Genomic DNA, 14746 nt, shown 5'->3' with positions numbered 1-14746 from the left:
ATAATGAGGATGAAGATTACTTTTAAAGCGAACACGGACAAGAGGTTGTTAAAATGCTCAGAAAAACAGGAGATTTAAGCATATAAAATTGCCTGACAACTGGGCAAACTCCACATGCTGATAAAGATCATGTGATATGAATGAAAGCTCCAAAACAGCTACTAAATAAACCTTGAGGGGTGATTATTTTGTCAGCTGCTGTTTCCAAAGTCAAGAATGCACTTTAAACTTCACCAAATCTAACATTTGAAGGTAAGTGGAGTGAAACCTACTGTCCCATCAGAATACATTGTTTTGCAGGATACTGTAAGAGGTGGGAGTGAATTAGATGCAGCACATACTGGGTACCTCTGAGACCACCAGTGGCAGATAATTCTAATTCACAGACCTGAGAGTCACCCGAAGCTTCCCAGAGGTAATTGTATCCTAACATTTTCCTCAGAGAACTAAAAAGCAGTCCACTGTACAGAATATAGCTGCCTAGCACCAGACCAGGGAATCCTCTCTGGAGAGTCTGTAGGCAGGAGTGATGGCTTCAAGAATAATTTTGCTTCCCTCACTCTGGAGTCTGACTATAAGCGACATGATCAACAAGTCATCGGAAATCCCTTCATTTCCTGAAAGAGAGCTGAGAGACCAGGAAAGCTCAGCTGATGAAAGCCCAGTCAACTTGATCATCAGCTTTCATCAATCTGTTCTGATTTGCATGCGTCCTTGCTCCCCTACCAGCATGTTTTCAGTGCATGAACGAAATTTCTAACTTAAAAAATTGAAAAGAAGTTTCTTCCATGCAATAAAAATGTAAGGATTAAAGGACAGGTTCACAAATTTTCAAGTCTGAAAAATTCAGGTGGCCAAATGAACACTGAAACAGGTTTTGCTCACTGTAATCATTCCTCCTGTTCATACTGACCATTAGAAGATCCCCTCTGAATCCACTTAAAATGTACAGTGAGTGACAGGGATGGGAATCGAGAACCAGCTCCAAAATGACATATACATTGGAATCGTATGCCTCCAAGCTAATCAATTCCTTTTATTGATGCCGGCATGTTTTTCTGACAGTTGCACATTGCAAAACAATGACATCAAACTCATTTGTCTACACTGCTGGAAACTTGGTAATGTTGATTTTTTCTTTAACTAAGAAAATGAAAATTAAATGCTGCACAAAGTTCAAACCGGTTCCAAATTAAACAGCAGTTAAACAGTGAAGCTTTTGCACACTTGAGTCACATGCATGCGTTTTTTTCTACTCTGTTTCTACACTGTCTTCAGACTCAGAGATAATAGAACAGTTGAGTTGATGCTGAAAACCTGTGTAGGCCTTTTTCCACACAGAAAATTTGTCAGGAATCAATTAGGGAACTGATAAAAAATCTGTAATGGCATCGGTATCGATTAAATCTTATCAATTCCCATCCCTAGTAAGTGATGGGGGACAAAATACACTGTGCTCGTTTTGAGTAAAAAATTATTTAAAAGTTTAGCTGAAGATAATATGAGCCTTCAGCTGTCAGATTTAGTCAAATCAAGTGGATATCTTCCACAGTTACAGTCTTGGTACTAAAATAATTCCCTCTGTGTCTTGACGGAAAGTGTTTTCTTGTTCAGTTGCAGTGGAAGGATTGTGACAAAAAGAGAGAACTTGGCACTAAGAAGACAGGAACTTTGAAAGATATTGACTTGATTTGACTAATTTGGACAACTGAAGCCTGATATTAGCTTCAAATAAATTTATAAAGATATTTTTGCACAGAAGAAGGGCTTTGGATTTTGTCCCCCGTCACTTAAATTGAAAGTGCCTTATGAAGGGTTCTCTTAATTGCCAGTATGAACAAGAGGAATGATTACAGCAAGAAAAACATATGTCAATGTTCATTTGGGCACCTGACTATTGTTTTAGGACAGACTTGGAAATTTGTGAACCTATGCTTTAAGGCAATAGGAACAAAACTTTCCAAAAAAGTGCATCCATCATTGGGGTCGGTAAGTTAGAGCAATTTTTGTTGGGGATTTAATTTTGCTGTCAGGTTTCTCCTTAAAAATCTTTTTTTCAATACCAAGTTGCTTTCCTCTTGTATTACACAAAAATTAAAGTTTTTCTGCCAGTTTCTTCTTTGTTGTTTCTCCCATTTTTCTTTGTGATGTTTCATGTTGTTAAGAAAAAAAAATGTATTTTTGTTCAGTGGCTTATTATTTAAATCAGTGATTCAGTGATGCCTCTGATACCTTCCCATCTTATGTTTTGGTTCCTTTTAGTTTGGTCTTTTCCTCATTGTGCTGTGTTTTATATAGTAATTTATTTTGCTTTAATTATTTATCTATTTATATTTTTTTTGTGTGAGTGTGTGTGTGAAGCACTTTGTAACTGTGTGTTTTAAAAAGCGCTATATAAATAAAGCTTTGCCTGCTTACTGATGAGCAGGCTGGCACCTTGCATAGCAGCCTCTGCCATCAGTGTATGAATGTGCGTGTGAATGGATGAAAGTTTGCATGTATTGTAAAGCACTTTGAGTGGTTGATAAGACAAGAAAGCCGCTACATAAATGCAGTCTATTTACCATTTACTCATTCTGGATACTTTATTATTGATAATGTATAATAACACATTATAACCTGTCAAACTGTCAGCTTGGTTTTATATTGGAGGGACGTAGGATTAAGTGGCTGTCTTTTCGGATGCTGTGACAAGATGTCAAGAAATAAAAAGCAGATTTCTAGAACTGATTAGGAAATTGACATAGCTGTCTGTTGAAATTGTTTTCTCAAGATCCAAATATGGCAGAACAACATGGACTGGTAATTTTGGTGTCAGATGTGATTGGCTCTTTTGTCAATAAGGGAGCAGTTGTGCGCATTGACAAAGTGCCTGACTGACAAGTGAGCAAAAAGAAGGAGGAGGAACAGAGAAAGGGATGAAGACAACATGCTTAGGTGAAATCGGTGACAAGAGTTTTATTCTTGCTTTCTCAAACACTGACTGATGAATTATTTATTGGAGCATGAAAGTGTAAAAATGCTCTCATTACGAGATCCTTATCCTATAATACAGTGTACAAGGCCTGTTTCACAGCCTGCACGTATATATACAAATACAAAAATGCTCACACAGACGCATACACACAGCAGAGCTCACCCCTTTAGCTGCACTGGGCAGCCATTAAATATTGAATCAATGTGGAGCTGAGCATGCTGTGGTGAGACAAGGTCAAATAATTCATATCACACACACGCACACACAAACACGTATGCGTGCGCACACAAAGAGGTTACAAACCACGCAAGGCATCATTGATTTTCTGTTCAAGACTGCAAGAAACAATCAGCACACAATTTACTATTCAGCAAACACTTATTTGAACAAAGAGACAGTAGATGAATAGTTTTTTTTTTGAAGTAAAAATAAAAGAGCATCAGCAAAGCAACATATCAAAACAGGCTCTTTTAACCAAGCGATTCCCCATTTACAGTAAGTCTGCTTTGATTTTGTTGCTCCAAGAATTCTAAATGGCTTTAATTTCAGTTATATAAATTAAACAAATCCTTTTTAATTGTGGCAGTCAAAGACACCACATAACACGCTTTGAGTGTTAGGTTTGATTCAAGACCGATGAATCATGAAGATCATGTGATATGAATGAAAGCTCCAAAATGCATGATCAATGGTGTTAAGGGAAAGCACATGATAACATACAGGAATTCTTCACAGATGCACTTGGTTGTGATATTTATCATATTTATCTGACCAACCTGACTCACCTCTTTTTGTCAAACAACACATACATCTGCACCCTGCCTGGCCAACATATTCTGTAAAATGTGTCAACACTGACTTGTAATCTATGGGATATCCACACCCATCAGCTGTGAACAACAAGCAACATGAATACTAGTCCTATAGAGGATTAAAAGAGCAAAAATAAAAACATTAAATAATCATGACGGTGTTTGGCTGTAAGATATATATTTTCAAACGAGACCAGTCATTTACACATTCAGCTGCACAATAAAAAAAATGAGATGTCCAATTACAAATATGCTAGTTGTGAAGGTGCTAATGAATTTTAACATATGCTTAGAAACATGTCAAATGATCAAAGAGCATTTATGGATGTGCATGTGAATGAGCACACGTTTGTGCTTGATGATGCACGCCTGAGGCTTTTCACGGACATGTGATTACTGTAAGAATTTTGTCTCACCATGATGTTGCTGTGGATGAAGCCCTTGCGGTAGCGGGCGGGCTTGAGGTGGGGATACTCTTCAGTGCTGGTGACCCGGATGTTCCAGACACGTCTCCAAGCCTCGTACAGCTGCAGGTGTACCGGGTAGACCCCTGAGTGGTGAGGGGCCACGGCGTAACCCATGTCCACTGGAATGTTGTGTTCCTAGATGGGGAAGACACATATACAAAAACACATGTGTGTGAGGGTTATGTACATTACTGTAACACACAAGTTATAGGTGTTATACACGCAAACACACTGAGCCCAACAGCCTGACCTTGTAGAAGGAGCATATGGGTTTGTGTTGTGTTTGTTATGACACTGGCCTTAAGGTTGGAAATAAGAAAAAAAAAAAAAAAAGTTTGTGTATGTTTTATGTGTATGTGTATATGAGTGTGAGGGTGGATGGTTTGTGGGTGCATCTTGCAGACTGATGGTGTTGTCCTTCGCCACACACTGGCAAAGCCAAGCATCAATGGTCAGGAGATGAGAGAGTGGAGTATGTATGTGTGTATACGATAAAGGTTAAGGATCACATTTTATGATCACATTCACCTTCAACAACATGAACCAGCTCCCCCATCACTGTACTGTATGTGTAACACGATACTCCGGTATGGTCATACAAATCATCTCCACTCACACACACACACACACACACACACACACACACACACACACACACACACACACACACACACACACACACACACACACACACACATACCAACAAAGCACAGCAAAACAGAGCAGAGCAGAGCAACAATAGTACTCTACCTTGTGGACTTCAGATTAAAACAGTAGACATTAAAAAGGGCTCAGGTGTGCCCATCAAAGTGCATCATTCCCCACTGGAATATTATGATTGTTAGGTTTTAGAAAATTAGCACAAAATGTTAAATTTTGCAAAAGCATTCTTATTGCATATGGTGAAAGAAGTAAAACTATTTTCCTACGTTGTTGTGGACCCAATCCAAACCTCTTAAAAATACGTTCATATGCAACTAATTTGCATGTTCTGCAGGAAGTGTAATTCCGCCCTGATTATAATTTTTCTAATCAACTTAACAAGGACATAATAAACTGCACACATCTGCAAAACATTCCCTGTCAAAGTCTTTCATTTGTTTTTCTGACAGCATCTGCCTGCGACACATAAAGCACATTTTGAAACTAAAACTAACATTTCAAAGGACAAGAGACTTGAACCCTGGTCTCCAGTGTTTATGTCCTGTGTAATAAGAATGTCACACTTCCTGGACGCATATGCCAGTGTGTTTTAAGCTGTATATTTCCCATGTGTTGTATGCTATATAACATAGTGAAAATAACAACTGTATTCCTTTTTTAGCCTGTGAATAAAGTTAGTCATAACAGTGCCAGTGCTATGACCTGCTAACATCATGTCTGTAATTTGCTGTGGCAAAGAAATGACAATTACTAATAGCAACAGACATCCTTGAAGAAAATGCAATCATGAGAAACAAAGAATGATTAAAAGGACACACAAAAGGAAAGCAACAAGGATATAGACAGCTGCAAGAAATGTGTGTATGTGTGTGTTTATGTGTGTGCGCGTGTACATCCATTCTCACCAGAGCGAACTCCTTGTTGAGGACCATCTGCTCCAGCAGTGAGGACTCGTTGTGGAAGAGGTGAGGCTGCATGTGGCTCCACATGTGGGGGAACCACCAGAACTCATCCACATACTTCAACAGTAAATCGTCTCCCTTGTCCTCCTCCACTGTGCCTGCAAACACAAACACACACACACACACATACACACACACACACAAGGACAAAAGGACAAGGAATGACACATATACAAATGCATGCTTCATGAGGATTCAGAGCATGTTAAAAATTGCTGCTGTACACAGCTTCATACTGGTATAAGGTTATATAATCAAGCACCTGGGTTGTCTTACTGTAAGCTCGTGTTGCTAAATAAGGAGATCTGATACCATGGTGATGAAATATGATGCCATAGCAATAACAGATGCTATGGTAATATGTTGTATTCTATATCAGATTTCATCTAATTATAATCATGTTCAGTCTCAACTCAATTTTTCTTTTCCAGTGTGTCCTATTTCTTTGTTCCCTTGCTGCAGATTTAAACACTTTAACACGAAAAATCTATAAAATCTGTCCTTGGAACCACAACAGAGCTTATAATACACAGCTGTATGTCACAGTCTCACAAATATGCCTACAGTATATAAATATGACTCTGTAACTCCAAATCTAGAGACGGAAAAAGATAAAAAGATTGGATATCTTATCACATGTATACACTATAAACTACAGCAAGCTTGTGGGATTAATTCAGTCCTCCTGTGACTACTGTGCTGTAAATTCATGCTTCATTTCAATGCAATCATCTTTATGTAATTTATTTAAATGTTGTTTTTTTTTACTGTTTGCTTGTTTTTTTTTTATATTTTTTGCAAAATAAATGTACAAATTTAAATTAAATCATTTGCACTTTTGTTTTCATCTTGATAGATCTTTCTTTCACAAGTCATTGTTATCTGTCTAATATGAACGTGTAAATGGTTACTGACATACAGTAATCTGTGTTTATATGCACAACAGAAATCTACATCATAAAAAAAACTGAATCATTTTGTCCACATTTTGTATGATGCAAAGTGCCATGTTTCAAACCTGCAAATAAATAAGGCACAGATTTTCCATCACGACTACTCACAGTGAAAAGAATAAAGTTATTTAGACACTTCCATATGATAATGTGCTGCTTTTTTGAGATCAAAACAGAGTTGAATCATAATACTAATTGTAAAGATCATCTTATATTATTAATATTAATTGCTATTACTGCTAAGTTTCCAATTGATGGATTGTGGCAGGTACAAACAAAACTGTAAATGTGAAAATATCAATTAAAACAAAAAGGGAAATAAGGGATGTTTTAGTGTAGAAAATGAAAACGGCTTTTTAGTAAAACTGCTGGCATACTGTACGCTCAGTTTACATAAGAACAATGGATAGCTCATTATTTCATGAAGCTAATTATCGAAAAGTCTGCACCAATTTAGTAAATTTCTGACAATTTACTAATGCATTTTGTGTGTCTACACTAGACACTAGACGTAGTGAAGTAATGTATAAATCATGCTAGGTCTAGGTTATACTATTTTTTTTTTTTTTTACAGTGATGCTTTATAGTTCTAGTAAAGGCACAGTATTTCTATTTCAGCCTTACAGCGCTCACCTGTGTGGTAGAACTTTCCAGAGAAGCCCAGGTTGAAGGTAAAGTTGGAGATCTGAGAACGCAACTGCTTTTGAGTATCAAGGAGAGCCTGCAGACAGACAGATAGATAGATAGATAGATAGATAGATAGATAGATAGATAGATAGACAGACAGAATAACATGAATCCCCTTCAGTACATCAGTTTCATCTCTCCCCTGTCTGCAATTGCATAGATAAACACCTGATTCAGGTCTAATGCCTCTCTGTTGTACATTTAAGTGAACTCTGGTACCTCAGAGAACTATCATGTTGGCTGTGGGAACTCATCCTATGACATTACAGTGTTTTTCATTATTTTGTAATTCTTATTCTGTTTTCAATGTGCACAAGTGGCTGTTCCTGTCCTTAAAGTTACCTCAGTCGCTGGTTTCAATGCGTGAATCAGGATTTTCTCCACTTATTTAATGACTTCATTAGTTTACTGGCCTTTAAACAAAGACTCTGTAATGAGTGTTAACTAAAGAGAGTTGCACACTTGCACACACAGTCACACACCGACAGTAATGCGAGTTAATGAAGGTCAGTGCATTAGTAGCCTCTGGAGGGTGGACTAATAACCCTCCCACACACTCCTCCCTTCTCATCATTCACTCCATCCATCCCTAACACTACCAAATGAAACCCAGCAACCCCCCCCCTCTCTCTCTCTCCCTCTCTCTCTCTCTCTCTCCTCAACTACTGCCTCCTCTCATTCTGACTCTCCCTCTTTTCTTCCATCTTCCCGCTTCTGAAAACCTGCAGTCACCTCTCTGCCCCCCTTCCCCATTTGTCTCCCCCCCACCCCCCTCACTGTTCTCTGAACCTCCATCTCTCTCTCGCTTGCTCCGTGAAAATGTCACATTCTCAGGAGACGGGGCTGTTCTAATTTGAAAGGAAGGCTGAAGCAGCATGGAGGAAAGATCGCTCCCTCTCTCTTTCTATAACTCTCTCCCCTTGCTCTTTCTCTTGCACTCTCCCACCCCATCTTCTTGCTATCGTTGCACTTCTCACCGTTTGCCCCCACAAATATTTTGTTTATTTCTGAAACTCTCTCTATATATTCTCTCTATATTTCTCCGTCTGTAGGGTCTTTCTGTCGGGCTAAGCGCCACATCTCTATTACCAATCTTTGTCATGCTGCTTTTAATCGATCCCCAGGAACCTTCTCTGATTTACGAGACCTGAGCAGCTGATGTCAGAGCAAGGAATCGGTTCCAGGCAGTCTTTCTTTCTCCCTCTTTATTTTATCCTCTCCTGTGTATGTGTATGTGTGTGTGTGTGTGTGTGGCTCCCAAACTCACAAATATACAGGCACATGCACAGTGTCTTAATTAGCTCTAATCTAATGGTGTTGAAGATGACTGCATGCTGACAGATGTGCACAGCTCCCTAATCTGATCCCCTGTCTCCTCTATTATGACATCCTCTAAATTTTACACACACACACACACACGCATGCCCGCACGCACGCACGCACGCACACACACACACGCACACACACACACACACACATACACACACACACACACACACACACAAAGACAAACGTGTGGATACAGAGATTTAAGAATTAAATTAAGTTTGTAGCTGAGTGCTTTGCATTCTAACTCAATATACACTCCCCGATGCACTTGGTCGAAATGCATTATTAACGTGTGTGCTCGTATATGTGAGAGTCGGCGTAGGTGTGTGTCCAAGTATGCAGTATATTAGTTTAAACACCTCATTTGTATTCTGCTACGTAACATCCATAGCAGAAAACAGAAAAGCCATGAAAGGATATTTTTGTGATGCGTCAGTGAGACTCAGAGGCACAAATGACCATACGAGCCCTTTTGCCATTTAACTATCACAGCGAACATTTTGTCACCTTTATTTTCTTCCTATTTTGGGAAAGTTATGTCTTCATTGCGCGGTAATGCCACTATGAGCAGAGAAACATTTTTAAAAGCCTACATGGCGCTGCATTTATGGTGCTCCGTCATCCGAGAATTGATAGTTGGCTCCTGAAAAGCACTGCGCTGACGAGCCATGTTTTGGGAATTTCAAATTCCAAAAAGCAAACATGGATGTTCTGAAAGGACTAATGTGAACTTGGCAGTTTCTTGCATTAAAGAGATTTTTGTTCCGCAGCCAAAACTCAAATCTTACATGTCAGAGAATACACCAGCAAGAAAGAAGAGTTTTCAAAATACTCCCTCGCAGCTGCAGCACTGATTATGAAACTTTCACAGGCAACCCATTGCTCACTGTGATGGATCAGCTTTCTCAAGCAAGTTTCCAGTCTCTGCAAAGTGGTTTTAAAACCATTCAAAAGATGTATTATGTAATAGGCTACATTTAATAGATAAACTTTGCAGTTTACTGGTTTCATTTCAGAGAGCTTGGCTTATAATAGCATAATGCTGCTGCAGACAATAAAGAGAACATTACTGACAAGTCGCCTATTGTAAAATTCTAAATAATCCTAACTTTATCATTTCAAACCCTGTTATTATTAATATAAATGTCCTTCTAGGACAATATATTTATTTATTTTATGTTGAATTGTTAAGAATTATAAAGTTTAAAGATATAATAACATAGCTTGTTGTTTCTATGTCACTCAATTTTGAATTTTGGGTGACTTTTGTGTGTTTTCTTTATGATACTACATGTTAGCTTACACAGACTATAATAATATACTTTCTGTTTTGCTCAGTTTTGAGTAAATTTCTCTTTTGTATCAGTAAAATAAGGATCAGAGTGACTTGCATATCAGCTGAACCTCTCTGTTTTAATAACTTTTTTCCCTTCAAACTCAGTCTATGCTTCCTCTCCAGAGGTTCTCCAAACAGAAGAGAGCAGTTTACTTTCCCCAAACTAGAGTGTTGCTCTCAGAAATCTTCCTTTCAGGAGTCGAAAGCGATGGGAGGACTACTGAAGATCACCATGAAGTGTATACAAACTATGCCCAGCAATAAAAAGGAGTACACTTGGACAAAAACACTTGCACTGAGCACATGACAAAACCCTAACTCTGGCTTTGAGGGACAATGAAGTCCTCTCCTGCTGTTTTTCTGAGAGTAACGGCAGCAGATCCGAGAGAATGGAGGGCTTTGAGCAATATGGAGCCAATCTGTCCGCTGGATATTGAGCTCAAAGCTGGGGATGGTTTTAAAATGGGCCATAAAAGATACTTTATAAGAAGGAAGGGTGGATTTGGATTAGCAGGAGGAGGGACTATGTAGCATGTGAGAGATCTTGACAATCCTAGTGATGAAGGTAAACACACACTGGGATTAGCGGTTAGCGATAGCCCTCATTTCTGTGCCCAATCCCACAGCTGCCTAACACTGCTAGTGTCAGAAGCAATGCCAGTTTGTTTCTGTGTACGTGAGAGCGACTGTGTGTGTGTGTGTGTGTGTGTATGTCTGTGTGTACTTGTGTGTACTTGCATGTGTGTGTGTGTGGTAAGCACTGGAAGAGGTGCCAGCTAGATGTCGGGGTTCAAACAGATGGGAGACAGGCATCTGGACAGCTGGCATTCACTGCCTTCACAAACCCTTTACACCAACCACCTCTCCACCATATCCCCATTCTGTCATTCTTGCCTTTGCACTGTTTTTTTACTTTTCTTTTCTTTTCTTTTCTTTTCTTTTCTTTTCTTTTCTTTTCTTTTCTTTGCTTTTCTTTGCTTTGCTTTGCTTTGCTTTGCTTTGCTTTGCTTTTCTTTTCACAGCCTTAAGCCTGGTTGGGAGATCTAAAATAACAAAAGTAATTATAAAATAAATTATTTGCAAGTGAGCATTCATATGCAAACAGATTTTAGGGCAACGAGAAAATTAGACACATCTTATGGGGTTTCATCCTTGTACGAAAGCAGGTCAAAGTTCTTGATTCCTCTATACGAGCTTGTGCCTGTGTGTGTGTGTATCTGTGCATGTAATGTGAACACCAGACCAGCAAATTTAACTGGGTCAGGCATTTCTATTTGATGAGCAGGAAGAGCACTTTACCAGTTAATGCCAGTCTTCGTTTTGCTTACTCTTCCCTTCTCTGTCTCACTTCCAGTCTTGCTTGTCAAATCCAAGTCAATGTAGCCTTTTTTTTTTTTTTTTTTTATTGGAGCATTTTACAAAATCATCTATTCACTTGCATTTACGGATCCAAGGTTCTTGTGATTGCTTTGGCATCGCTATACTTACACTGAATTCTACTTGGCAGGCCCACAAGGATTTTGAGTTTCAGTGATTGCTGTGACCGCAGAACCTGCCTCATTTTGTGAAAAATAATGCATGGCACAAAGCCACATTCACAGAGTTAATTTTGAGTAAAAATGAGAGCACTGACAAAAAAAAAATGTTAATTAAACAAAAAAGATATTAAGATCATTTTCTTGTTGACAAATAGTTTCTTTGGGGGATTCATTACAATGACACCGCGATGACCGTCTTTTTTGCACTTTATGTTTAAAAAAAGAAAGAAAATCCCTCATATGTAAACATGTAATTTTTTTTTTTTTTATCTAACAGAGTAACTGTAAAACTTCTCCTCTTGCAGACTGATAATTTCACTTGTCCAGATCAGGGCACGAATGAGAACAGATGTCAGAAAGCATCATGCTGGAAGCAATATCCTGTTCTCCTCTGCTGTCCTATATGTCATCTCTTTTTTCCCATTCCCACCTACATTAAAACCTGACACCTAAGATTCCTTATCAATGGTGCCAGCTTTTGCCATGTATTAAATAAATGATGCTGTCTGAACTCAAATGATGTTGTCTGAACTTGCATTAAAAAAGAAGTTTGCGCCTCCAAAAGCCTTCTCTTTTTCTCCCTTTTCCTTCTCTCTCCACTGGTTTTCAGATCTTTTCTCCACTGCTTATGTCTTTTTTTTCATCACTTATGTAACAGCATTTGGCAAAGTAATAAACGGATATGAGGATGTGAGCTCAGTTCCATTGACTTAAGTGGCAAATATGCATCATACTTAATTAGGTCTAAAGATTAACTGTAAGTAGGATTGCACAATAAATTACAGACTGCTAAGCCAAAGACCTTCATTGAAGTCTAGATATTTCCTGCCTTTTTTGTTGTGTTTTCAATTTTAGGTCATCTGTAAGAACCAAAGTGATCATAAAGACATGAAAAAAAGACTTTGCCTCGTGTGTCTTCCTCACAGGCCTGAACATTTAAATTCTTCATTTCAAACACCCCAACATCATTATCTGTCCTCTTCAGTCATACATTGCTCTGTCCTACAGGCAAAAAAACAATTTATGGCTTATTAGGCCACATGAAAGTTGTAATTATTTCATTTGCCAATTGAAACACGAGTAATGAAATTTAAATAACTGCCCCATTGTTTCCTTGAAAGTACATGCTTCACCCTTACAAACTGTTAGTATTCCAACCCTTCACAAAATGCCTTCATAATTAGTCTCTGTAACAAATATCTGAACACAAATCTATTTTTAATGTACCTCATCAGTCATAACGATTTCAATGAATGTTATTGAATGTGCAGAATTTTTTAATTTCTGAATAAATTCAGGTCACATTTAACCCAGAGAGCCTTCTATGTATAAAATGTGTTTCTGCTGCACAAAAATAAATTTCCATTTTTGTATATTCTTTATTTTAGTTAAAGTCATAAAATGTAAGGTTAAAATTTAGGATTTATGGTGTTTTCATTGCTCTCAAATGTAAAAGGGGTTAAATCTTATTTTAGCCAACTATAACTTTTCAAGAGTGCAAGGGATGGGCTGTCACAATATAAAATGGTCAGGGAGGGACTTTCCTCTGAAATGATGACAGTTCATCACTGGACAATCGAACTTACACACATACAAACATGGTGAGTATTTAACCACACATCAGAGAAAGGGAGGATTCTTAGTTAATGTGAGGTGACAGCGCTTTTCACTGAGTTCAGACCCACCTTTAAGGATGATCAACACGCTAAGTTCTATGTGCAAAGTGAGCACATGTGTCTTTGCTTTTTAGTTCACATGCATTATTTGTGTTTGCATGTGTGTTTGTGTGTGAGTGTGTCCTCTCAACCTGGATGACATGAAGGCAGAGAACATCTTAGGGAGGAAAAGAGCACAAACAAGTTGAGAGAGAGGTTTAGGTAAGAATACAAATAGGCAGGAGATAGTAATCAATGACTCAGGCGAGGAGGAAAGGTGAATGCAGGAGGAGGAGACCGAGTAGGAGGAAGGTGATGAAGAGGGATCTGAAGACAACAACCGGACACCTCCCAGCGACGACTCCAATGGAGGCAGAGAAAAGAAAACCTAGACGGATGAATTAAAAAACACAAGCGCCGGCACGCGCGCGTCATTGATGGGGGTTTTTTGACTGGCATCATCCCTCATTTTGAAAAATGTCATGCGTGGGGTGCCTCCCCGTGAATCATTTTTAATAGAGGAAATACAGCTGTGTGTGTGAGTGTGTGCACACAGGACACACCAGGGGGTGTGGGTATTGTTTGTCACCAGATGAACTCGTGGGGTGAGACTAATGAAGAGTGCAGAGAGAAGGAGGGTGGCATTTTAATTGGCCTTTCTCTCTCTCTGTCTCACTCTTTTCTCCTCTTCTGTCTGGGAGAGCAGGAGATGAATGTTGGCTTTACTGAGGTAAGAGGGGATTTCTAACACTGGCAATGCAAACACCTTGTCCTACTAAAAGGCCACTAACACATCCTGTTACATACTCCGATGTAGTGTTACACATAAGCTGTTTTTGAAGCAGATTTATATTTTCACATAGTTTCTGTGTCATTCATAATTATTCACTGTGATATGTGCGCTGTGGTGTGACTTGTTACTGATATCTGCTTGTTACAAAATCATCTCAGAATATTTAGAGTAATATTTAAAATATTCAAAATAAAATATAAGATGTCCTTTTTTCTGATCTGTAATGTCATCATGGCCATCAGTTAGTCTGTCCCAAATTCCAACTTAGGACAGTTTCCTCGTTTTCATCACATATCATATCATCACACCCACACTATTTTACACAACCTTAGCTTCACTTTGTGGAAACATCTTGCTTTCATGATTAAATAATTTCTTGAATTCCACATGCATTCATCTTTTTAATTGAATAAAGAGACATCTTTTCAAGCTGTAACCTTCAGCGAAAGCTAGATGAATGCTTGACTTGGTCATCTAGTATGACTCATCCTTTCAACAGCTTTTCAATTACATTTTGCTAGAAAGGAAAAACTTCCATTCATCAGCCCATCTGAAAGCGAACATGATTTACAAA

At 38.5% G+C, this 14746-nt stretch overlaps 1 protein-coding gene across 4 annotated transcripts in view; it reads right to left on the bottom strand.

Annotated features, from left to right (window-relative positions):
- ndst3 (N-deacetylase/N-sulfotransferase (heparan glucosaminyl) 3) overlaps positions 1–14746 on the bottom strand; it is a 44841-nt gene that overhangs the window by 23858 nt on the left and 6237 nt on the right. For all 4 annotated transcript variants that reach the window (XM_044346932.1, XM_044346931.1, XM_044346933.1 and 1 more), the window contains 3 exons: positions 7468–7555; positions 5825–5979; positions 4206–4391 (listed from right to left, as the gene is read on the bottom strand). In XM_044346932.1, the coding sequence (XP_044202867.1) occupies positions 4206–4391; positions 5825–5979; positions 7468–7555 (429 nt within the window). The remainder of the gene's footprint in view (positions 1–4205; positions 4392–5824; positions 5980–7467; positions 7556–14746) is intronic.

This window comes from Thunnus albacares, chromosome 3, assembly GCF_914725855.1.
Source record: "Thunnus albacares chromosome 3, fThuAlb1.1, whole genome shotgun sequence".
NCBI lineage: Eukaryota > Metazoa > Chordata > Actinopteri > Scombriformes > Scombridae > Thunnus > Thunnus albacares.
Note: the sequence above shows the minus strand (reverse complement) of the source record. Positions and strands in the feature narration are given on the sequence as shown.